The sequence below is a fragment of the Labeo rohita genome, chromosome 4 (genome assembly GCF_022985175.1).
Source record: "Labeo rohita strain BAU-BD-2019 chromosome 4, IGBB_LRoh.1.0, whole genome shotgun sequence".
NCBI lineage: Eukaryota > Metazoa > Chordata > Actinopteri > Cypriniformes > Cyprinidae > Labeo > Labeo rohita.
The window spans coordinates 23,604,215-23,627,962 of record NC_066872.1 but is presented as its reverse complement, the minus strand read 5'-3'; the positions used below and the strand labels follow the sequence as shown (position 1 = coordinate 23,627,962).

The 23,748-nt window shown below is 36.2% G+C and overlaps 1 protein-coding gene across 1 annotated transcript in view; it reads left to right on the top strand.

Annotated features, from left to right (window-relative positions):
• LOC127163786 (copine-8) overlaps window positions 1–23,748 on the top strand; it is a 120,738-nt gene that overhangs the window by 88,690 nt on the left and 8,300 nt on the right. The window contains exons 11-16 of the mRNA XM_051107171.1: window positions 799–874; window positions 3,598–3,651; window positions 6,974–7,035; window positions 17,750–17,796; window positions 18,519–18,700; window positions 20,537–20,664. Coding sequence (XP_050963128.1) covers window positions 799–874; window positions 3,598–3,651; window positions 6,974–7,035; window positions 17,750–17,796; window positions 18,519–18,700; window positions 20,537–20,664 — 549 coding nt within the window. The remainder of the gene's footprint in view (window positions 1–798; window positions 875–3,597; window positions 3,652–6,973; window positions 7,036–17,749; window positions 17,797–18,518; window positions 18,701–20,536; window positions 20,665–23,748) is intronic.

Below are 23,748 nucleotides of genomic sequence, written 5' to 3'. Positions count from 1 at the left end.
ACTATGATATTACTGTGCTTGACTGGCCAGTCAACATGCCTGACCTGAACCCCATATGGATTCTATGGGATATTTTCAAGAGAAAGATGAGAAACAGTCAATCCAACAATGTACAGATGAGCTGAAGGTTCAATAGTGCCTCAGCAGTGCCACAGGCTGATCGCTTCCGTGCCACACTTAACTGATGCTGTAATTTGTGCTGCCAACCAAGTATTAAGTGCATAAATGAACATACTTTAAAGAACCTGAACTTTTCTGTTTTGCAAATCCTTTTTTTGATTGATCTTAGGAAATATTCTAATATTTTGAGATACTGGATTTTTGACTTTCATGCACTATACACTCTAATCATCAAAATTAAAACAAAAAAACTATAGAAATGTTTTACTTTACATGTAATGAATCTAGAATATTTGAAAGTTTCAGTTTTTGAAATAAGTTACAAACTTAAAATTAACTTTTTCAGAATATTCTGTTTTTTATATGTATTGTATATATTATAAATGTATTATGTCTAAGCATGTTTGTGTGTATTTGGACCCCCCCCCCCCAAAAAAACAAAAAATCATCATCAGTCCATCACATTAATTTACATAAATGATCATAGTGATTTTAAGGGATTTAGAGGGTGCTTTGATCTAAGATAATTAATTGTTTTATTTCATAGCAAGCTAAAAGGCTGAGTACTGTTGAAACATCAGAAGAACATTTATCAGGATCAAATACGCTTATTATGGAACAAATGTAATGTTCTACTTGTTGACAAATGTGTGTATATGTGTGTGTGTGTTTAAACAGTCATGACTTCATTGGAGAATTCAGCACAAGCTATAGAGAACTGTCAAGAGGCCAGTCACAATTTAACGTGTATGAGGTAATCTTATTTTATTTATTTTATTCATCTATATTTATTAATTTACAGATGGTACTTTTTTTTAGAAAAAGTGTTCACAGTATAACAAATATAATGAAGCTTAAAGTATATATTACAGTCAGTATTTTTTACTTAATAAGTGAGAAAATCATTAACTCCCAGAAAACCTGTAAAGTAAATTACAAATGCTGTACTAATTTCCACACATTAGTGTTCTCAGTGAGTGGGTGCCAGAAAAGAACTTTTAAAAACTTCAACAAAAACACACAAACAACAGATCTCAGTATACAAGTATATGTGAGTTATTCAACACAATTGATTTTGACATTTATCAACACAATTGATTGTGACAATTGACATATTTGTCCACTTATGTAGATGTTCAGTTGGCCTGCATATGACAGGCCATGTCTAGAGCACTTGTAATGCTAGTCAGGGAGCTTGTCATGGCCATTTTCCACCATTTTTTGTTTTCTTTTTCTTTTGGCACAAAAAGCGCAATTAAGAAAATATTTCAAGTTTGTGTTGTTATTCAGAGCAAGATTTTTTAGCAGTGTTTCAGAATGTAAATGGATAAATACATTTTGTCATAGATACACAGTATATACTTATATTAGCTGTTTTTGATGCTTTATATTTAATGTCTACACTGTAAAAAACAAAAAACAATTTGTTGAGTCAACTTAAAATAATTTGTTACCCTGCTGCCTTAAAATTTTAAGTTTAGTCAACTCAAAAAAGTTGTCAACTTGAAATGTTAAGTTATACTAAGTAAAAACTTAGATATTTGTGTTTGTTAAACTTAACAGATGGGTAAGTAACCCAGCTGCCTTAAAATTTTAAGTTGAATCAACTCAAATATCTAAATTGTCACAGTATAATTTAACATTTCAAGTTGAATAAACCTTTTTTGAGTTGACTGAACCTAAAATTTTAAGGCAGCCAGTTAACAAATTATTCTAAGTTGACTTAACAAATTGGTTTTTGCAGTGTAGATGTCTCCACTTACTCATATTTAGTTTTTATAATTTCTCCCATCTTTCAATAACACATTATAAAAGACGAACACAAAACAATCCAAGTAGTAATGTACAAATTAAATGGTTAAGATCGGACTGAAATTATGATTTGGGAAATGGAATGAAATGAAATGAATGAATGAATGAATGAATGAATGAATGAATGAAAGTCACAAAGTGAAAAAAGTTTTTGCAGCTTATTTTATTCATATATTCATTCATTTATTTCACGAGTTCACGCTTACATATAATTAGCCGGAGTATAGTAATGCATATTTGGCGTGCTGTCCGGGGAAGGGCTCCGAGCTCGGGAATGGCCCGAACCCAGAGAACCCCCCTAGGTGTAGTGAGAACTCGTGTGAGGAGTGAGGAGATAGGGTTGGGGTGGGATGCTGATAAACCATCAAACGGATAGAGGCAAGTTCAGCTGTACTTAAATTGTAGTGTTGATTAACTTGAGTGAACTCCTCTTGTGGTAATTAGGCTAGGTATCTGACGTGCTCCTCTCGAACCTTGTTAATAAAACATCGTTTATGTATTTGACTGTGAAATTTTGAGTTCGGTAAGTTACAGTATATTTTCATATGACCCTTTTTACCTAAAATGAACAGGAAAGTTCATAATTTATATTACTTATAAATATAGCTATTGTTTAAGTAATAACTAAGTAATAATTAAGTAAAGTAATAACAGAGATTTTTTCACTTTTTTCTTTGAGAATATTAAACAACTTTTGATGAAGGTTGATATAAAAACTGAAAACCTTGTGTTTTCTCAATTAAAGTGAGTAATTTCACACTGTCGTTTAAGAGAAACACTCAACAATATGCAGATTTAGAGTCACAGATCTAGAGATGTTGGCAGATGATCCCATCCTCCAGGCTTTGCATTTGTTCATAACTCATTCAGCATTAGTGAGTGGGAGGAAAATAGATCTTATTTTGTATTTTTATATATGTGGCTCACGCTTTTCCATATGTGAAAAATCATCACTGTAATAACAGCCTTTCGTTGTGTTTATTCTTATAATTATCAAACATGTTTTTCTAACCTCTCTTTTTCCAACATATTTCTTTCTCTTTTTTTCTCCTTTCTTCTTTTCTTGCATGCACAAATACGCTCATGGGGACACTCATTTATGTATCAGTAGGGATTTAAATGGAGCAATGAATTTAACAATTCTGGTTCCAATTTCCCGTAATGATTCTACTAATACGATAAGATAACAAGGTTTTTCCACTGCTAAGACGGTGTAGTGGTATGGAGAACTGAGTGCAACTTAAAAACAAAGTGAAAGGATCCATGATCAGTTTATTAATTCAAAACTAAAAATGTAACTGGATGATTTACTATTAAAAATGACAAATTCATAGACATTTTACAGTTGTTTGTTTAGTTCATGTTTAAAATGCTGGTTAAATGTCACAGTAAAATTACATTAATAACTCATTTTAAAATGCAATTTCTAACAGCTGTTTTTACACAGTTTTGAAAGAGGCTATAAGGAAAGAAAATGATATTTTGAGGCAAATGTCAACACATTAAAAAAGGCAATTTCTACATAGCTTAAATTTAATTCTAGTGTAGAAGGGGTGTTGTGTAATGTCATGCAGTGCATGCATCTCATTTATGTAGCGTTCATTCAGTCTCATACAAATTCCATTATCCCATAGATGATTATAATCACTCATTTTCTCTGCACAGGTCATAAACCCCAAGAAGAAAGGCAAGAAGAAAAAATATCTCAACTCTGGAACCGTAAGCAAACATTTTTCATGCTACATTCTTCCTAGTGTGTGATTTTGTTTTTGTTGGTTATGTTTGCTGTAGTGTTGGAGAGGAACTAAAAGTAACATGGTTACTAAGGGTCCATGACAGGACCAAAATCTCTAATTAATGAAAACAATATATCACAATATAGTTGTTTTTGCTGGAAATAAGGTTGTTACAATGTGGAAATTTTAGATGGCCTTAAGGTTTTACAGATTTTGATACCACAGCAAACAATAATACTAGCCTAACTAATATAAGTAAAAAAAAAATGGTAACACTTTAGTATAGGGAACAATTCTTACTATTAACTAGTTACTTATTAGCATGTCTAGTATTAACATATTAGCTATATAAAGCACCTATTCTGCATGACCATATTCTACATCTTTAATCCTACTCAGTACCTGAACTTAACAACTCCCTTACTAACTATTAATAAGCAGCAAGCAAATTAGGAGTTTATTGAGCCAAAAGCCATAGTTAATGGTTTGTTAATAGCGAGAATTGGACCTTAAAGGAACATTCCACTTTTTTTGAAAATAGGCTCATTTTCCAACTCCCCTAGAGTTAAACAGTTGAGTTTTGCCGTTTTCGAATCCATTCAGCTTATCTCCGGGTCTGGCGGTAGCACTTTTAGCATAGCTTAGCATAGATCATTGAATCTGATTAGACCGTTAGCATCTCGCTCAAAAATGACCAAAGAGTTTTGACATTTTTCCTATTTAAAACTTGAACTTCTATAGTTACATAGTGTACTAAGACTGATGGAAACTATACTCTCATTCCGGCGTAATAATCCAGGAACTTTGCTGCCGTACCATGGGTGCAGCAGGCGCAATGATATTACGCAGCGTCTGAAAATAGTCTTCCTGTGCAAGCAGGTGGTCATGTTGGTTATGTTGACGGAAGTTAGCCTATTTTTTAGGCGCTGCTTAATTTCATTGCGCCTACTGCACCCATGGTACAGCAGCTTGAATTATTAAGTTAAATAATCAAGTTCCTTGATTATTACGCTGGAATGAGAGTGTAGTTAGTACACTTAGTGCACTATGTAACTACAGAAAAGTCAAGTTTTAAATAGGAAAAATATAGAAACTCTGGTCATTTTTGAGCAAGATGCTAACGGTCTAATCAGATTCAATGATCTATGCTAAGCTATACTAAAAGTGCTACCGCCAGACCCGGTGATCGGCTAAATGAATTCAAAAACAGTAAAGCTCGGTCAGCGCCGATACCCTCGTGGTTAGTGCGCCGACACGTAGCGCAAATGTGCTTGCGGCGACCCAAGTTCGATTCCCGTCTCGAGGTCCTTTGCCAATCCCGCTCCCCTCTCTCTGCCCAGTACTTTCCTCTGTCATCTCTCTACTGTCCTGTCCATTAAGGGCCCCTCCAAAAAAAAAACGGTAAAACTCAACTGTTTAGCTCTAGGGGAGTTGGAAAATGATGGAGTGCTCCTTGAAAACAAAGTGTGACCAAAAAATTCCCATGCTTACTGAAGATAAATAACAGTCAGTAATACATTTTAAATAACAGTCACAGAAATTTATTTTTCAGTGGTGACCTTAAAATCTCTTGAAAGTTTAAAGTGGCAAGGTTAAAAAACACATGAAAAGGACAAAAATGACACATGAGCATAACCATGAGATGATAATGAATGCTTTACTAGCTGATCATGTCTATGCACAACAATACAGTAAAAATAATTGTTTAAACTGAAATGTATATGTATATCAGTTTAAACTAAATTGTAATAAAATTTGCTTAGACCCTCCTAAGTCCCTAGCATTAAGGTATACAATTGTAAATGGATTCATACCAATTCTGAACAGCATTTTCAAGCCAACTCTAAACAGCCACTTCAGAAGCATTTCTATGGCACCTTTGCAGTCTAAATTTGCCATTTATTTATACAATTTACAGGCCACATGAGGTTTTAAGATACACTGTCAAACATTTTTTTTGCCATCTATGCTGACAAATTTGTATTCTCAATTCATCTTAGTCCAGGTCATAATGCTTACTTAAAGGAGAAGTTCACATCAAGAGCAAAAATTTACAGATAATATACGCACCCCCTTGTCATCCAAGATGTTCATGCCTTTCTTTCTTCAGTTGTAAAGAAAAAATGTTTTTTGAGGAAACCTTTTCAGGAGATATCTCCTGGGACTTCAGTGGTGCCCGCAAGTTTGAACGTCCAAAATGCATTTTCAATCCAGCTTCAAAGGGCTCTAAGCGATCCCAGCTGAGGAAAAAGGGTCTTATCTAGCAAAACGATTGGTCATTTTCTAAAAAAAAAAAAAAAAAAAGTATATACTTATTAACCTCAAATGCTTGTCTTGTCTAGCTCTGCCATGTCCATGCTAGGTTTTTTAGTCTAGGTCGAAAAACTCCCATTTCATTTTCTCCTCCAACTTCAAATTCATCCCACATTTCTGTTTTACTTTTTTTCGTAGGGCATTTGACCTTCTTTGCTTGTTCAGTTTGTAAATACTGTGTCGGTACTTCTGTAGGACGATTTTAAAGTTGGAGGAGAAAATGACATGGGAGTTTTTCAACATACCCTAACTGTATTGACCCGGATTACGCAGAGTTTGCATGCGCATCACAGAGCTATACAAGACGAGCATTTGAGGTTAGAAAGTATGTAAATTTTTTTTTATTTTTCTTTGAAAATGACCGATCGTTTCACTAGATAAGACCCTTATGAAGCTGCATTTGAACTGCATTTTGGATGTTCAAACTCGTGGGCACCATTGTAGTCCACTAGAGATGGTTACTGAAATTTTTTCTTTAAAAAAACAATTTCTTTACAACTGAAGAAAGAAAGGCATGAACATCTTGGATGACAGTGGGCTGAGTACATTATCTGTAAATTTTTGTTCTAGAAGTGAACTTCTCTTTTAAAATGTAACACAAGATAAAATTCAAATCTGTTTGGTCTCATAAAAGAATATGCGTTGTACTGACTATAGATAATCTCGACTCATGTCAAGGATGGCAATAGCCAGTAAAACTGTTGACCTGGCATTTATAACAATTACACCTACGTTTATAGCATAATATAATCCAATTGTCATTCCAGATGTAGAATAAATTTAGTATACGTACTGTACTTTTGGCTAGCTTGTAGCTTGACAAGCTACATTTTCAAAGAAGGTTTTTTGGTGCCGTTTTGTCGTGTATGCCTGGGGCAGTTTTTCTTTACTTAAATCAGAATCAGTTTTACTTAGAAGATTCTGTGAATCGTTGATCTAGTGACATAACAGCACACAGAATCCTCATGGGATTTTTGGCTTCATATTTCCAGGTGACACTGCTATCGTTTCTTGTTGATACTGAAGTCACCTTCCTGGATTACATCAAAGGCGGGTAAGTGATGTTTTGTTCATTTGCAAGCACTTTGCTTTCTTTACAATCAGCTTCTGAAGTGGAAACCCCAACAGACAACACATGCCTGTGGAAAGCAAAGTGACTTGGTGCATTTAAATTCTCACATTACCAGTGGTGACAACACAGCTGTATTTGGCTGTGATCCCAAACCACCCCGAACCTAGGCTGCATCCTCAACAGCAGGTCTCGACAGGTTCTTGAAGTCCATTTTGAGTGCTTCTGGGTAATTACACTGGCAGTACAGATGACAGACTTCATACAAACAAGCCGGGCACCATGAGTGATCAAGTCCATTCATGGCAGATGATAGATGAGGCTGCGTTGCTAATCTTAGCACAGGTGTTTGCTATGTGTGTGCGATTAAATGCGAGGGGTAGGCAGGGTGCATCCATGCATGGCAGATTGCACACCCACATTGAGCGACGCTTTTCATTATGCTGGCAAGAGGGAGGCTGCGGTCACCTCTGCTCTGACACCACACCGCCAGGCGTCTATTTTAATGGCTACTCCTTCCTTTTAGTCTGAGATGTTGTGGTGAAAGGTCAGTGCGCTTGAGCTGAATTTGTCCACTCCTGGAGGGTACAGTCTGCATGTGTCTCTCACACTTCCTGTAACAGTACTGGAATGTCCAGCTCATCATTTATTGATATCATTCAAATGGGAAGTAGAAATTATAGAATGAATAACCCATTAGCTAATAGATGATGCTTTAAAGCGATTGTTCATCCAACAAGGCAAAATGTGTCATCATTCACTTACTGTACCTCCATCTCATTTCAATACTGTAAACTGGTCGAATGTTGGTTTTCTATATGTAGTAAGCAAACACAATGTGGTTTTGGATTTTGGATTTTTGGTTTTGGATATTAAGTGTATTAAGAGGAAAACATTCCAGGATTTTTCTCCATATAGTGGATTTCATTGAGGATCAAAAGTTTGAAGATCCAAATTGCAATTTCACTGCAGCTTCAAAGGGCTCTACACGATCCCAACCAAGGAATAAGGGTCTTACCTAGCAAAACCTTATAAAAGAAAAGGAAAATCTAGTGTAAAGCATATGCATCAAGTTCTTGTGATTGTACTTTTTGTATTCATGTTCGTTTTATGTGTTTTTGTCATTTCTATTTCTATGTCATCAAGTAAAAAATGCAAGTAAAAAAGCAGTCATGGTCACAGCTGTTTGTAGATTCTACAAAAATTTGCAATAATACAAAAAACATGCAATAATAAACAATAGCAGAATTGTCATTTTTGACTGAACTATTCTTTTAAGCATTTACAGTAAATAACATGCAAATGCACAAACAATGAGTGCACTAGTTTTTTTGTTATTTTTCAGGCGACGATTCCAAAGCAATGTTTCTTGGCAGTAATGGCAGCTGTTTTTTTGGTGCATGTCACTGTGTGAATGGCTAAAGTGGAAAGTTGTGTAGGGCTGTAAATGGATTTTGTCGAGAACTCTCTCCCATTACGTAATGGCAGCCACAGTTTCCCTATTTATGCACATTTTTCCTCTGCCATGATAAAAGCTTTTCTGCACCTGTTGGCTGTTGCAGTATGAAACACTGTTAGTGTAATTCTGCATGACAGTGTTTGTGCTGTAGCCCACAGCAAAATGCTCCAACTAACTGTGAGCACGCTTAACGGTTTGGAGCAAAAGTTGGTAGATACTTGCTCAAGACCAGAATTTAAAGATAGTTAGAGAAGTTGTATTTAGGTACAAAAGTTATAGTTTTAAAATAATTTTACATATGCTAGTTTACTGAGAAGGGAACAAGAAGCTGCGTAATAGCGTTGACTAAAGTGTGTGTATTTACACGCCAATATGATTGGCGGAATATAATGACATTCTCAGGGAAGCAGATTATATATGTAACCTGAGACATTCCCTTTCAAAGTAGAACTTTGATGCTGCATCATGCCATTGACGCTATGGGAACATCAATACCAAAGTACAAACCGGACATAAAAGGTGAAAGCTGTCAGCCATAGGGAATCACAGCGTGCTGATATACAGCCATATCACACAGTGTGAGTGTCTTTAAGAACCCTCTTTTGTGCGGAACTACTTTCTTCTGCCATGGATTAAAATCTCAGTTTGACAGTTTAACAGCTGAGACCAAGCCTCCAGTATTAATTTTAAAAACACCACTTTAGAACTAGTAACAAAGGAATGTTGAGTCACTTCTTTGAAGCTCATTGTATCACTCTATTATGAGAGAAGGACTGCCTGAATGTTCACTGAGGAAAGCCATATCTTTCTCTTTTTTCTTTTAACAGTTAAGGGTATTTCCCATGACAGCGCTAGTCAATGCATTTGTCGGTTGCGTCCCTATAGTTGGATCTTATAAGGCTGTTTAAAGTAATAATAATGTGTTTGTTTTAGTCATTTCAGTTATTTCCGTTTCCATTGTCAGAAGTTGTGAATGGTATCAAAATAGCAAACCCTACTATACCACTTTTTTGGTACCCTTCTGTTGGGGTACCTAGCACAGCAAAAGGTACCAAAAGGGTGGAGCTAAACTTACTGCAGAACATTGATTGGTTTACTAGAATTATTACTTATTACTTATTACTTGTGTGCTACATGGGGATAAATTGTCTCCATCACTTGTTCCGCCCTGCTGTTCATGCGTGTTGGGCTTATTTACATCACACAAAAAATATAACAGTGTATCTTATAATTTTATATTTTCACACAGACAATAGCCGTTTCTCAATATGCAATGTTGGGTCATCTTTGGCCAAACACTTGTGCTGCCCATAATTTTCAAAATATTACTGTTATTGTGTCATGAAATGTAGTTTTCAGAGTTTTACTGGTGAGAATGTAGTTGTTTAAAACTTAAATCTGCAATTTATTTATAACGGTAGCGCCTATTTGAAAATTTGCTATGGCGATTTTGGAGTAAGTTCCAGCGGATTACCAGGCGCTCAATGCTTATGTGTCCCACATAGAGCAGCCTTACCTCAGCTAGTCCTTCTGATATTTTCCGCTGAGTTGTGCTTTATTTCATATTGAGAAACGCTATTGTCGCGCATTATCATCGATTGCTATGTTTCCTATCAAGTAAGGGCACTGTTGGCGGTGGGAACGCAAGCTGGATCAGGGTATTCTGTCCCGAATCGTACCGTACCGCTCGGTGGACACAAGCCATAAAAGTCCTTGCAACTCACTCATGAAGACAAGCTGTAATATCGAAACTTTCTCCGAAGATAAAATCATAATCACTAACGGACCCTTACTCAATACCAAATACAGCTTGTTAGTTACATAAAATATTATTTATTGAACAATAACATATAAATGAACAACAACAGCCATTATACAAGTATAATAAGTTTGTACAATAGGACATAAACACAAGCAAACACAACACAAGCAGCACTCCAGCAGCAATCCAGTTAGTACAGGATTTAATTAAATAAAAATAAAAAGATATGAAACCTAACTTTGCTCTAAAGTCAAATCGATTTGCTCTGGAACAAGTAATAGATTAATAAGACCAAAGATTGCCCATTTAATATAACCAAAATGAATTATACCTTGTGTAACACCATCTCCACAAATTCCCAAAGGATTGAAAAAAGCCGTTCTCGGCGGGTACATGAGTGTTGAACGGCCACAGTCAGCTGGAGCTCACATCTCTGAAAATGTCTAAACAAACTGTTAAGTAGGCGCTATCTTTATGTATACATTGCATATACACAAACAGTGAATTAGTTAGAGTTATGACACTACTGGAATATCGCACCGCTGGATATTTAATATTTCTCCCGTTTTCTCACTCTTTTCTCCCAGTTGCCCTAGATATATTGTTTGTCCACTTTTCATAATCTTTGCTTTATATTACATTATATTATATTATTATATTCCCTGCAAACTCTTTCTATTAACTGACACTTATTTGACCTGCTATTACTTAATGCTTTACTGTGATAAACAGCTAGCGATTCTCCTCTTATCTTCTCACTCTTTTCTCCTCTTATCTCTGTCATCGCCATCTCTCTGTCATCTGTCTTTCTGTGGCGTCCCTGAGCAGTGATTGACACTAGTGTGGAGTGCACCTCATTAGCTGCAGGAGATGAAGAGCACAGCGCTCTGGAGAGACAGCCATTGTGATGAAGAACAATCCAATCAGTTAATTGGTATTAGGGAGCCCTCAAGGAGAAGAACTCTGCAAGCATCTGCAGTCGTAAATTACAGCTTTGTGTGTAGAGTTATCTCAAAGGACAGCTGTTGTCAGCCATGTTTGTGCGTTTGGTGGAGGATTTTGCACCCCGGATTGAGCCGCACTAACAGCTGTCTTTATACATCACAGGGAGAAGATCCAGAGTTTCATGATTCATTAACAATGTTATGCTGTTGCATGTTAACTCTGCCTTTATTTTGCTTTAATCTATTGTGATCTATTGGGAATTCAACTGGCAGAATAGATTCACTGTTACTGGCATTAGTGTTCCATCTGTTAGCTTAACAGCTAATTAGCTCTCACTTCCAACAAAATAAGACTAACCTAACCAGAATATACGTGAATGAAGACCAAAGACTCTAGCGTTGCCCATTCACAATAATTTTATTATAAATTGCTGACTATACTATCAAGTAGGGCTGTCAGTTTAACGTGTTAATTAATTATTTAGGAATAGATAATGCAATAAAATATTTTAACGCAGATAATGCACTGGCCCTGCCACCAGACCTGTACATCATCTTATATGTCATATAGTTGACTGTTGACAAATATGATGCAGTTAAACAACTCTATAAATGCAGTTATGCCCTAAAATTCAAGATATCGGTGCAAAAAAATGCCCTTGTTTGTATTTTGTCTCATGTATCACATATCACATGGGCAGCAAGAGCAATATGACACGAGTGCCGATTTTGTCCCGATCTTTCACAAGCTTAAATGTGATTTTATACAACAGTTCAGCAAATAATATGTTGATATTGTATAACATATTTTAAACACAATATTGTGTGTTTTTGCTAAGCTTTGCAGAGAATATACCTTTGAAGCCATAGCAGAATTGTTGCACGTCTCCGAGCAACACAGCGTTTTTTAATTTCTGAATGAATCCACATTTTGAACGAATCGTGTGAATCAATGATTCAAAGGCCCATTAATAAAGAGACTCGTTTGAACGAATCGAATGAATGAATGACTCATAAAGACAATTTCCAACACCTGCTGGCAGATTTAGTTTCTTATTTAGAGTATCAGTTCATTCACCACAAAAAATTTAATTCTGTCATCATTTACTCACCCTCACGTCATTTTAAAACCTTTATTTTGTGGAATGTAAAATGATAATGTAGGGTACGGTCAATGTGAAAAACCCTATAGAAGCCTTATAGGTATAGTAGCAAAAAAAGCTTTTAATAGCTGTTTAATAAGAGAGAGGGTGGTAAAATTTTCATTAAAGGAAATGAATTATGATGCATAAAAGTGGACATATCCAGCATATGTGGCTTGTAGAATGTATATTGTAGTAAAGTAATGCAGTATTGACTAAATTGCTTCATTCCCCTGAAGTCCCTCATCTCCATATGGACAGTGTCCTCTCACCTCCAGACAACAACATCTGTCGCCTCCCATGCTTATGTCACAAGACATTTCTCCAGCCACCGGCTCATGCATACAGAGCACCTCATCAGCTTTCTAGAAACCATGGGAAAAGAACAAAAACTCAACTTTTATTAATCATTCTATCACACCAATGGAAAGCTGTCCCAGCATGATGGCTTTTGTCAACTTTAATCCATCTCTGTCAGAGCTCAACAATAAGAATGTGTGCTTTTTTCTTGGCATGGTCAGGCCAGTAATTCATAATTCATGTCTCTGACAATGTTTTCTTGCTCTACCACAAAAAAAAAAAAAAAAAAAAAAAAAAAAAAATTGGATCCAGTGTGTGACAGAAAATAGTTTTTATATAAAACTGTACTGAATTGTAGAAATGAGTGAGCTGCTTTGAATTGCATGATTAAAAATGCAGTATATGAAGTGGCTGATCTCCATAAGATTTATTTCATTTCCTTTTACTCACACAATACCATTCTGCTGTACCCACAATTCCAGAAGCAGGTGTCTTTGGGATTTTGTTAAATAATGAAACGTGATATCCTTGTGGATATTCTCTGAACATCTGAGTCCCATCTGTGGCAGAGGCAGCCCTCATCTTCCAACTCTCATTTTCTCAGACGCTGAGTTTCACACCTGCTTTCACAGAAACCGCCCCCATTACAAGCACTTAGATTGCAGGTACCACAATAGGTTGCCATTGCCACAAAGCTCTTAGTTATGAAACTGTCATCCCCTATTGGATGGAATACATGTAGTGTGTGGCTATGATCTTTTCCCCTTTAACTTTCTGATGAATGATTTTCTCTCTTTTGTCTTTTCACTCTGGCATGAATTTTGCTATAGTCAGGTACCACTCGCATAGCTACAGATTGTTTTTCAGCTCGCTTCGGGAAACAAATTGGGACAAGAAATCCCAGGGGGTTATAGCAGAAAGAAAAATGAGGTTCTGTGTAAGTAAGCCTGCTGTCTGTTTGAGAGAAAACAGTACATTTGCAGAACTGTTTTGCCAGGTTTTTTTGGTAGATTTTGATGTTTGATTTTGGAGCAACTTTGGGGCTCAATCCTTAGTCAGGAGTCCCAAGAGAATGCGTTAAACGGCGATCAAGACTGTTCATTCTATAACTGTTTAACTAGTAATGAATACATATCAATCAAACATTAAAAGCCTGTCACACAGGCTTCTTGTAATTTACCCTCTACACCAGAGCTGTTCAGTCCTGCTCAGTAAGATCTATTATTCCTCAGAACCCTGCTTTAACACACCTGTCTGTAATTTTAATGAACCCCAAAATCTTCAGGTGTGTTTGATTAGAGTTGAATCTGAACTCTGCAGTAATCTAGATCTAGATCAAGAGCAGGAATGAGCTGGCATCCCACAGGGCTCAGTGTTGGGGCTCTTACTTTTCTGATGCTACGTGAAATCTCTCTGCACTGTCATCCAGTAGCATGTGTTTTCTTCTTGCTGCTTTGCTGATCACATGCAGGTGTACATTTCATCACACATTTTCTGTTGTTTTTTTTTTTCCCTGAGAACATTACACCCTCTCTGACACATAGACCTTGAGGACTACTCATCACCTCATGCTCAGTCATAAAAAATGGCTTCCTTTTCTTTCCAGCCCACACTTGTCACCCACAGGTGTGTTAAACCATACAAGTCAACCCAGGAGACCTTTTGTGGACAACAATGCAGCAACTGTCTGTTCACATCATTCACCATAACATGAAAAATCAGGCCTTTCCTGGACCCCAGTTCTGCTCAGCTTCTTGTTCACTGACAGAACAAAAATTTAACGATAATTTACTGAAAAAACTTGTCATCCAAGAAGTTTATGCTTTTCTTTCTACATTCGTAAAGAAATTATGTTTCTTGAGGAAAACATTTTAGTAATGTTCTATGGTGCCCCCAAGTTTGAACTTCCAAAATACAGTTTAAATGCAGCTTCTAAGGGTTCTAAATGACCCCGAAACAATCGGTTATTTTCTAAAAAAATGTACGGTTTATATACTTTTTTTACCCTTAAATGCTTGTCTTGTCTAGCTCTGCATTGTGCATGCAAACTCTGTGTAATCCGGGTCAAGACAGTTAGGGTATATTGAACAACTCCCGTCTCGTTTTCTCCTCCAACTTCAAAATCATCCTACATCGCTGCAGAAGTACCGACCCAGTGTTTACAAAGTGAGCATTGCAAGGAGGGTTAAACACCCTTTACAAAAAAAGAAAAAGGTAAAACAGCGATGTAGGATGATTTTGAAGCTGTATTGACCCAGATTACACAGAGTTCACATGTGCATCACAGAGCTAGACAAGATGAGCATTTGAGGTTAAAAAGTATATAAATCGTACTTTTTTTTTTTTAGAAAATAACCGATCGTTTCGCTAGATAAGACCCTTCTTCCTAGGCTGGGATTGTTTAGAGCCCCTTGAAGCTGCATTTAAACTACATTTTGGAAGTTCAAACTCGTGGGCACCATAGAAGTCCACTATATGGAGAACCTGAAATGTTTTCCTCAAGAAACATAATTTCTTTGCGACTGAAGAAAGAAAGACACCAACATCTTCGATGATAAGGGGGCGAGTGAATTATCTGTAAATTTTTGTTCTGGAAGTGAACTTCTCCTTTAAGTTCTAGTCATTTCACAAGCAGACTACTGTTAGATGTCCCCTCAAGTGCACCAAGAATGTAGCTGTTCAGTTTGTGTGAAACCTCTGGAAATACTGTCATGTTCACCTCTACTCAAGTGCCCTCACTAGCTGTCAGTTCCTGCCAGAATCAATCAAGATTCTGGCCTGCAATTGTACCAGTGGCCTGGATGATCTTTTTTCAAGCTGTACACATTTGTCCAGCATTTCAGAATTCTGCATCTGTCAACCCTTCATTATATATGGTATTGGTTGACTAGCCTCAGCTGGCTTGGATAACTAGCCTCAGACATTACACATAAAACAAACTTTCTCTTGTCTAACACAAGAAATGTAATATTTACAGTATATTCAGTGAATTAGAGGCTATGCATGCTAGAGGCAGTTGAATAGCTAGAGCTTGGCACATTGCTATGCAGTTGGTTTTTAGCTGGGGTTCCTATTTGGTGGTGGATCTTTTGCCTAAAATTGAAGCTCAGTTTAGTTGCACTGCCAACATTCCTCTCACAAGGTCCACTTTCCTGCAGAGTTTAGCTCTAACCCTAATCTAATCAAGGGCTTCAAGATCACTAGAACGTTACAGGCAGAGTTTGATTAAAGTTGGAACTAAACTCTGCAGGAAAGTGGATCTCGAGGGCTGTTGATAAAGATCTATTCAGTCGAAAGTTCCTGGGTGATACTTAGTGTATTTCCACATAAAAAAACAAAGATGAACCTATGAATTACACCTGCAGATTGTAGTGAAACTTTCTTCTCAGCATTTGTAAGTCATGCCCAGTTATATACATTTGGATTTGTACTAGTTTGGAGCCTTTTGAGGCTTGATATGAATGTTGTTTTTTGACTTTGACTTAACAAACCAGTCAAAATCCCATGAAAAATGCATAATTTATGAATATGACAATTTTATGCAACAATTAATATGCCTGCCTATGACACATTGGGTGTGTGGTGTGTCACAAACATGTTTTCTGAGAGCTGTAACCATTATCCCAACAGATGGTATGACTGGCTCAGTCTCAACTGAATGTGAGTAATGGTAGGATATCTTTACTCAGCTGTCTCATGCTCCTTCTCATCTGTGAAATCACTAAGATATCACTTTCCAATGTCTACATTAGCAGCAACCATTGAAAGCAGCATCCTAACCGATTATGCACCCTCGTGAGTGACTGATTGTGCCTATTATTGTTTTAGACCCCATTATTGTTGTTTTGGCTATTATAGTATTTCGTATTATAGTATTTATTCTTCATAATGTCTTCTTTTGTGTGAACTATATTGCTTTAAAGACCAGGAAGCACACAAATAGCACTCCTCATGCAGAGTTCACAACAGTTGATTCCAACTGGGTTTTGGTGTTAGCATTGTATTAAGCTAACAATGTGCCTAAAATGCCTTCTAATGTTAGCTAGTTCTTCTCAAGAGACATTTGATTGGGTGTTTTTTCAACTGTGGGAATTTGGTTCTGTAATAAATCAAATGTATTTCTAATTTTGTTAAGGTCTTGGAAACATACTACGGCTTCTACAGCCAAGCTAGTTCCAGTAAGGGTGCTTCATGTTTACTTGACCATTTTTTGTTGTTGTTTATGAAAATAAATTGTCGTTTTTGGTTAGTTGTAGACATGCTGGAATGTAATTATCAGGAAATCAGACCATACACAGTCTTGCACACATTCTAAGAGTGTATTTCTGGTTTGGGGATGTATGTGTGTGTGTGTATGTGTGTGACTGCAGCTGTAAGCGCGGTAATGAGAGTAGCCTAATGAGAGGAGACAGATCTGTACTTACGGCATTAGTTAGCTTGGCTCAGTGTCCCAGCAAACACACACCCATCCCAGTATCCTGCTCATCTATTTTCCTGCAACATTAAAAGAACAAATAAGAGAAAAACACACATGCATGATCAACAACCGTTCATTTCTGAGGCCTTAATATCCTGAAAAGGCCTTAATATCTTTTAGACCTCGTAAAATTCACTCTGTTTTACACTCTTGTGAACTAACTTGCAGTCTAAATAGACTTATAAAGTACCAACCTAAACGATATGGAACCTCAGAAGTAATTTGGAACACCGATTTCTAAATGGTCAGTAAAATTGAACTCCTCACATGAAACTCAGTATCACATTAGTGTAATGTTAGCATGTTGCTAAGCTAACAACAGAATACTCAAAGCGCAAAATATATACAACACAAGCGAAAACACAAATGTCGTGTACATCAGAACATGACTTTTACATTATTTTTGTGTTATTTTTATGGTAACTTTTCACTTTACATTTAAGATGCACAATGATATCTCAATTTATCCATTTTCTTATACTCTCCAAAAGAGTCTGTATTACCATGTTCGCTTTTTAATAATGTGCTTTTATTACACCAGGAGCATCCTAATCTTCACAAGATTGAAGTATGACTGAAATAACCATTACTTTTCTGTATCTCTTTGTTGTGCAGGACTCAGATTAATTTCACAGTGGCGATTGATTTCACAGCTTCTAACGGTGAGTGCCGTCTCCATCTGAAGGCTGATGGAATTATTGAAATGTATGCAGATGAGGCATAAAAAAGGGCTAGTAATAGCCGCCCTCTATCATAATGAGTGAGGTTTAATGCAATAAAGAGCTCTGATCTGTGTGATTATACTGAGAGGCCTGCCTTTTACATTCATTTGCAGTTTCAAAGGGAATACCGCAAAACCAACTGAATTACAGGGCCATCCTGGCAAATCTATTTTTATACATCACTGGCTTTCATTTTTTTTTTCTTCTGCATTCATAATATCAGACTCTCAGAGTACACAAAAAGAGGGAAACTTACAATTTTATATTTATATACTTCTGTATACTACCATTTTCTCGATCCCTTAATCCCTACTATCAAAAAGCAGTAATTAAGAATTTATTGAGGGAAAATTGCATTCGTCAAACCATTGTTTCATAATGATTTTTAGTATATCTTAATAGTTGTAAATAACTGTAAACATTGTTACACTGTATTAGTAGTATCAATAGTTCAACTGTAAGTATTATGCATTGAAATACCTCATAATTCAAGACCATTTTTAATGTGTCATGAATTATAATGTGTTATACTATTCAACAGTGTAGCCCTGAATATGTACAGTATGTACTTTAACCGTGGTTGACAATTAAATTAGAATACTTTTCCTGTCAAATGGTTTAGTTGCACTAGAAGTACACATTTTCTTTCTCACGGTTCCCAGGCAACCCAGCCCAGCCCACTTCCCTCCATTACATGAATCCCTATCAGCTCAACGCCTACGCCATGGCACTCAAAGCCGTGGGGGAGATCATACAGGACTATGACAGCGACAAGATGTTCCCCGCACTGGGCTTCGGAGCCAAACTGCCTCCTGATGGGAGAATATCCCATGAGTTTGCCTTGGTAAGCAGTTCTTAAACACCTGTCCTGCAGAGATAGCTTCAGTTTGTGAGCAAGCAAGTCTTTGATATCTGTTTCTGAATGTTCTCTTCACTTGTGTTGTCTCCAGACAGCATAATACACGGCTTTCAGTTTCAGAACAGGTTTTTAGAGACAGGCACTTGACAGATTCCTACATTCCTACACATCCAAAACATCTCTTGCACTTTTTTATTCCATGTTTTCATATTGCAAGGAACAAACTGGAATGACAGAAGAACTGGATGTTACCTGATGTTTGTGTTTTAGAGTGAAGTGAATGTTTTTGTGAAATCAGCAAAACCAGTGACATGCGAAAGTTTGGGAACCCCTTGCAGAATCTGTGAAAATGTGAATAATTTTAACAAAATAAGAGAGATCATACAAAATTCATGCTATTTTTAATGTGGTACTGTCCTGAGTAAGACATTTTACATAAAAAGATGTTTACTTATAATCCACAAGACAGAAAATAGCTGAAATATAGAAATATTAAAATAAACCCCTTCAAAAGTTCGGGAACCCTTGGTTCTTAATACTTTGTGTGGTTACCTGGATGATCTACAGCTGTTCTTTTTTTTATTTTGTGATGGTTGTTTATGAGTCCCTGGTTTGTTCTGATCAGTTAAACTGAGCACTGTTCTTCAGAAAAATCCTTCAGGTCTTGCACATTCTTTAGTTTTACAGCATCTTTTGCATATGTGAACCCTTTCCAGCAGTGACTGTATGGTTTTGAGATCCATCTTTTCACACTGAGGACAACTGAGGGTTACGACTGATGTTCCAGAAGGAAACACGATACATTAAGAGCCGGAGGATTAAAACTTTTTGAATTTGAAAATCAAGGTAAATTGTACTTAATTTGCCGTCCAGGAAACATGCAAGTATCTTCTGTTGCTTCCAAAGGGCAATACTAAATAGGAAAAAAAAAAGATATTAAAAAAAAGATATTTCAAATAAAATAAGACATCTCCTTCCTGTTCAAAAGTTTTCACCCCCGGCTCTTAATGCGTCATGTTTCCTTCTGGGGCATTAAGGAATGTTTGAACCTTTTTTAATAATTGTGTTTGAGTTGCTCAGTTGTCCTCAGTGTGAAAAGAAGGATCTCATATCATCAATCATCAATCATAAAGTCACTGCTGGAAAGGGTTCAAACATGCAAAAAATGTTGGAAAAGCAAAGAATCTGCAGGACCTGGAGGATTTTTCTGAGGAACAGTGCTCAGTTTAACTGTTCAGAACAAACACAGGACTCATGAACAACCATCACATAACAAAAATACAGTCGTAGATTATCCAGGTAACCACACACAGTATTAAGAACCAAGAGTTCCCAAACTTTTGAAGGGGGTTATTTTAATAATTTCAGCGTACTCAGGACAGATTCTGCAAGGGGTTCCCAAACTTTCGCATGCCACTGTAGACATCATTTAAAATGTTTACAAATGTTAAACTTGCGAATGATTAAACTGGCAAATAATAATAATGAAATAAAATAAAATTTCTAGACTTTGGTAGACTAGAGACCAAAATATTATAGAGACTAGAGGGTGAGTATTTTTGACTTGAGCTAGAAAGTAATCACTTAAAAAATAAGAAATTATAACAACCACATACCAATGTCTTGGCACCCACCCAAAATATCCCAACAACTAGAGAGCAACACAGTAAAAATCATTCAGAACACTTCATAGCAACCACATAGCACTCTGGCAACTCTTTTTTTTTTTTTTTTTTTAAATAATGTAAACATCTATTCATGCCTCTAAAATGTGAACTTTTACATTTTTACATTTAACATTTGATTTCACATTTCCTTCAGAATGGGAACCCTCAGAATCCATATTGCAATGGCATTGAAGGAGTCATGGAAGCATATTACCAGAGTCTTAAGTCCGTCCAGCTCTACGGACCTACCAACTTCTCGCCTGTCATTAACCATGTAGCCAGGTATGTTCAGAACATTTCAGAATTTCAGAGAGGCATAAAGTGCATACAGACACAGCTGCACATATTTTTTTGCAAGTATATAGTCCTTTTGTACATGCATTCATACATTACTGCTGTACCTCAGTACTGAAATCATCATGAAATCTAAATTTGGCAATTTAACATTGGCTATTATTTTTTTTTTATGGAATGGTGCAGGGTTTATTAAAGGGTTAGTTCACCCAAAAATGAAAATTCTGTCATTATTTACTCACCCTCATGTCGTTCTAAACCCGTAAGACCTTTATGCACCTTTGGAACACATCATCACCTTTCTCTGCATGCAAACAAGGAGCAGTGCATCTGGGTTCCATGTCATTACGCTGGCTCCTGCTTCAGCAGCACCACACACATTTGTTGTGGTACTCTAGTGAACATGCATTGAAGACTGACATGGAAGAAAAGAAATAGTGAAATAAACTTATTATTTTTGTTTTCATTGCGCACAAAAAGTATTGTCATTGCGTCATAAAATTAAAGTTAATTTACCGATGTCACATGGACTATTTTAGATGTGTTGTTGTCCGTGCAGGGTCAGATAGCTCTTTGATTTCATCAAAAATATCTTAATTTGAGTTCCGAAGGTGAACAAAGGTCTTACGGATTTGGAATGACGTGGGTGATTAATTAATAACAGAATTTTCATTTTTGGGTGAACTATCGCTTTAACTTGCTTTGCTATATTCCTGAAAGAGAGAACGGTAAATGGCAATGGTATGAAAGCAGCACATACTGCAATCTGACATATCTCATGACACAACAATACACAAAATCAGGCATGCATAGATCAGATAAGTCAACGTAAACACTAGAATATGTTTAAAATCAGATAGTTGCAAACCTGTGCAGACCTGTTTCTATAGTCCATTAGTTTAGATAATTCAAGTAATCTAAATGTGTAGTTTGTGTATCTTTTCTTATTACATTGTCTCTAAAATAACTGAAATTGAGATGCTAATTGTAGTCATTTTGCAACTCATATAAGTTACTATGACTACCTATAATAATAAAAATACCCTTAAAAAATGGTGTTCATTTTAATATATATATATATATAGAGAGAGAGAGAGAGAGAGAGAGAACTGTCTAGAAAAACTAGTGTAAAGCTGAATGATTCTTCTGTTGCTGAAATGACCCGAGAACCTGCATTGATTTCCATGCATTGAGTTACAGCGTAATTCTGCAAACAATGCATGTTTTGCACATTTTTGGAGATTGGCAACAGCCAAACATTCTCAAGCCAAGCATTATCACTCAGGTGCAACATCCGAACAATGTGTGACAGTTACACAGAGATAATCAAATCCAAAGTGGCCTCGGAGGCACAATATATGACCTTTAAATCACTTTAAATGAGCCGAGGAACTAGACTTGCAGAGGTGAGACTATAAGATCTGATCACACGCTGCCCCAAATAAGATCATCCCAGGTCTCTATCATCTGTCAAGTGATGCAAGGAAAAAAATTAAACGGCTATCATAAATGTGACACAGTGGCCTGAAAATTAGATCTGTGTAGTACCCCATAGGCATTCCCATGAATGAGGCCCTAAATCCTGGGTTTTTAAAATTGTTCATGCTATAATCACCTTCAAGGCCAAAATGGAAATACAGTATTTTCATATATTAAGACTGATTTTTACAGTGGGAAAGTGGGAAAAAAACATTGTAATATAAAACCAACATACACAGGTTTTATATTGTCGTTGTACTAAAGCCAAAAGAAAATATTCACAATTAATCCCAAACAGCTTTTAGAAAGCAGAAAGACAGTAATTCAGTTGATTTAATTTAACATTTAATTTAATTTAGTTCATCAACACTGAAAAAAGGGTAACCTAAAAATGGTAACATCCTAATTAACTGGTTTTATTGAAATAAAAAAAAGCTTATTTAGCATCACTGAATTAAACCAATTGCACTGTTATACCAACAACTCTAATTTCAATCAAGTAAAAGTCGCAGGTTTTTTTTGTTTGTTTGTTTTTTTGACAGCTCATGTGGTCCTTACCCATTTAAACTGAAAAAATAATTTGAATGAATTTTCAAATGAATTTAGAAATTTAGAAGCTGAAAAGAGGGGTAGAATAAAAAACATACATACAACAGTTCATCTTAACAGTTCCTAAAATAAAAGCTTGGCACTGTTTAGAGATACTGTACTTACTATGTTACACTGTTAGAGGTCAGAATAAAATAACATAAGGATGCTTTTAACAGCTTGTGGGGCCGTGAGAGCCTAAGTGTGTACATCTCTATTAGCAGCAATACAAGATTGGAGTCATTATGCTTCAATTGCGGTGCAGAGTGTCTAAGTGCATTTCAGCATCCACATATAGTACTAGCGGTGCGTTCAACAGTGTAAAATAAAATGTGAGGGCATGGCATTCACCACTCGGTACATTAAACATCATAGCTCTTTCCTTAGAGAATCAATCATTTGTCTTTAAGAAATTCTTTTGTTTTGGTTGGTGTGGAAAAGCAAATTGTAAAAAAAAAATGCTTTATTTAATGCTTTATTTAGTAAGTAATTACTCCTCAGAAGTCCTCAGAGAACTGTAATCCATCTGGATAGGATGTCTGGGATTGTCGATTTATTTCCCACAACACTTTTCCTCATTTATTTTGACCTTTGTCGTGCACAGTAACTATTTTCTTGTGACACACGGATTCCCTGACTGCCCACTCCACTTTCATCATTAATACAGACCTTTCTAAAAATGAAATCAATCTTAGAAAGATAACGATCGTGGAAATTAATAGCAGGGAATCTAATCTTCATTAACTAGATTGAAACACTTGTAAGACTTGATAAAATCTTATATTAAAATGTAAAATAATTTGAAGGTCAGAATAGACAGGTAGTACTAACAAGCTCAGAGACATTTAAAATCTCTTTATGCTGTTAATAGACCCTTGGTGTTCTGGATATTGATATTTTGTTATTGATTTTAGAGTAGTAACAAAATAGATAATGACACATCTACTGTGGAAAAACAAAACATGTTTTTACTCAATTAGGAAAAATTAACCTTAGGAGACATTA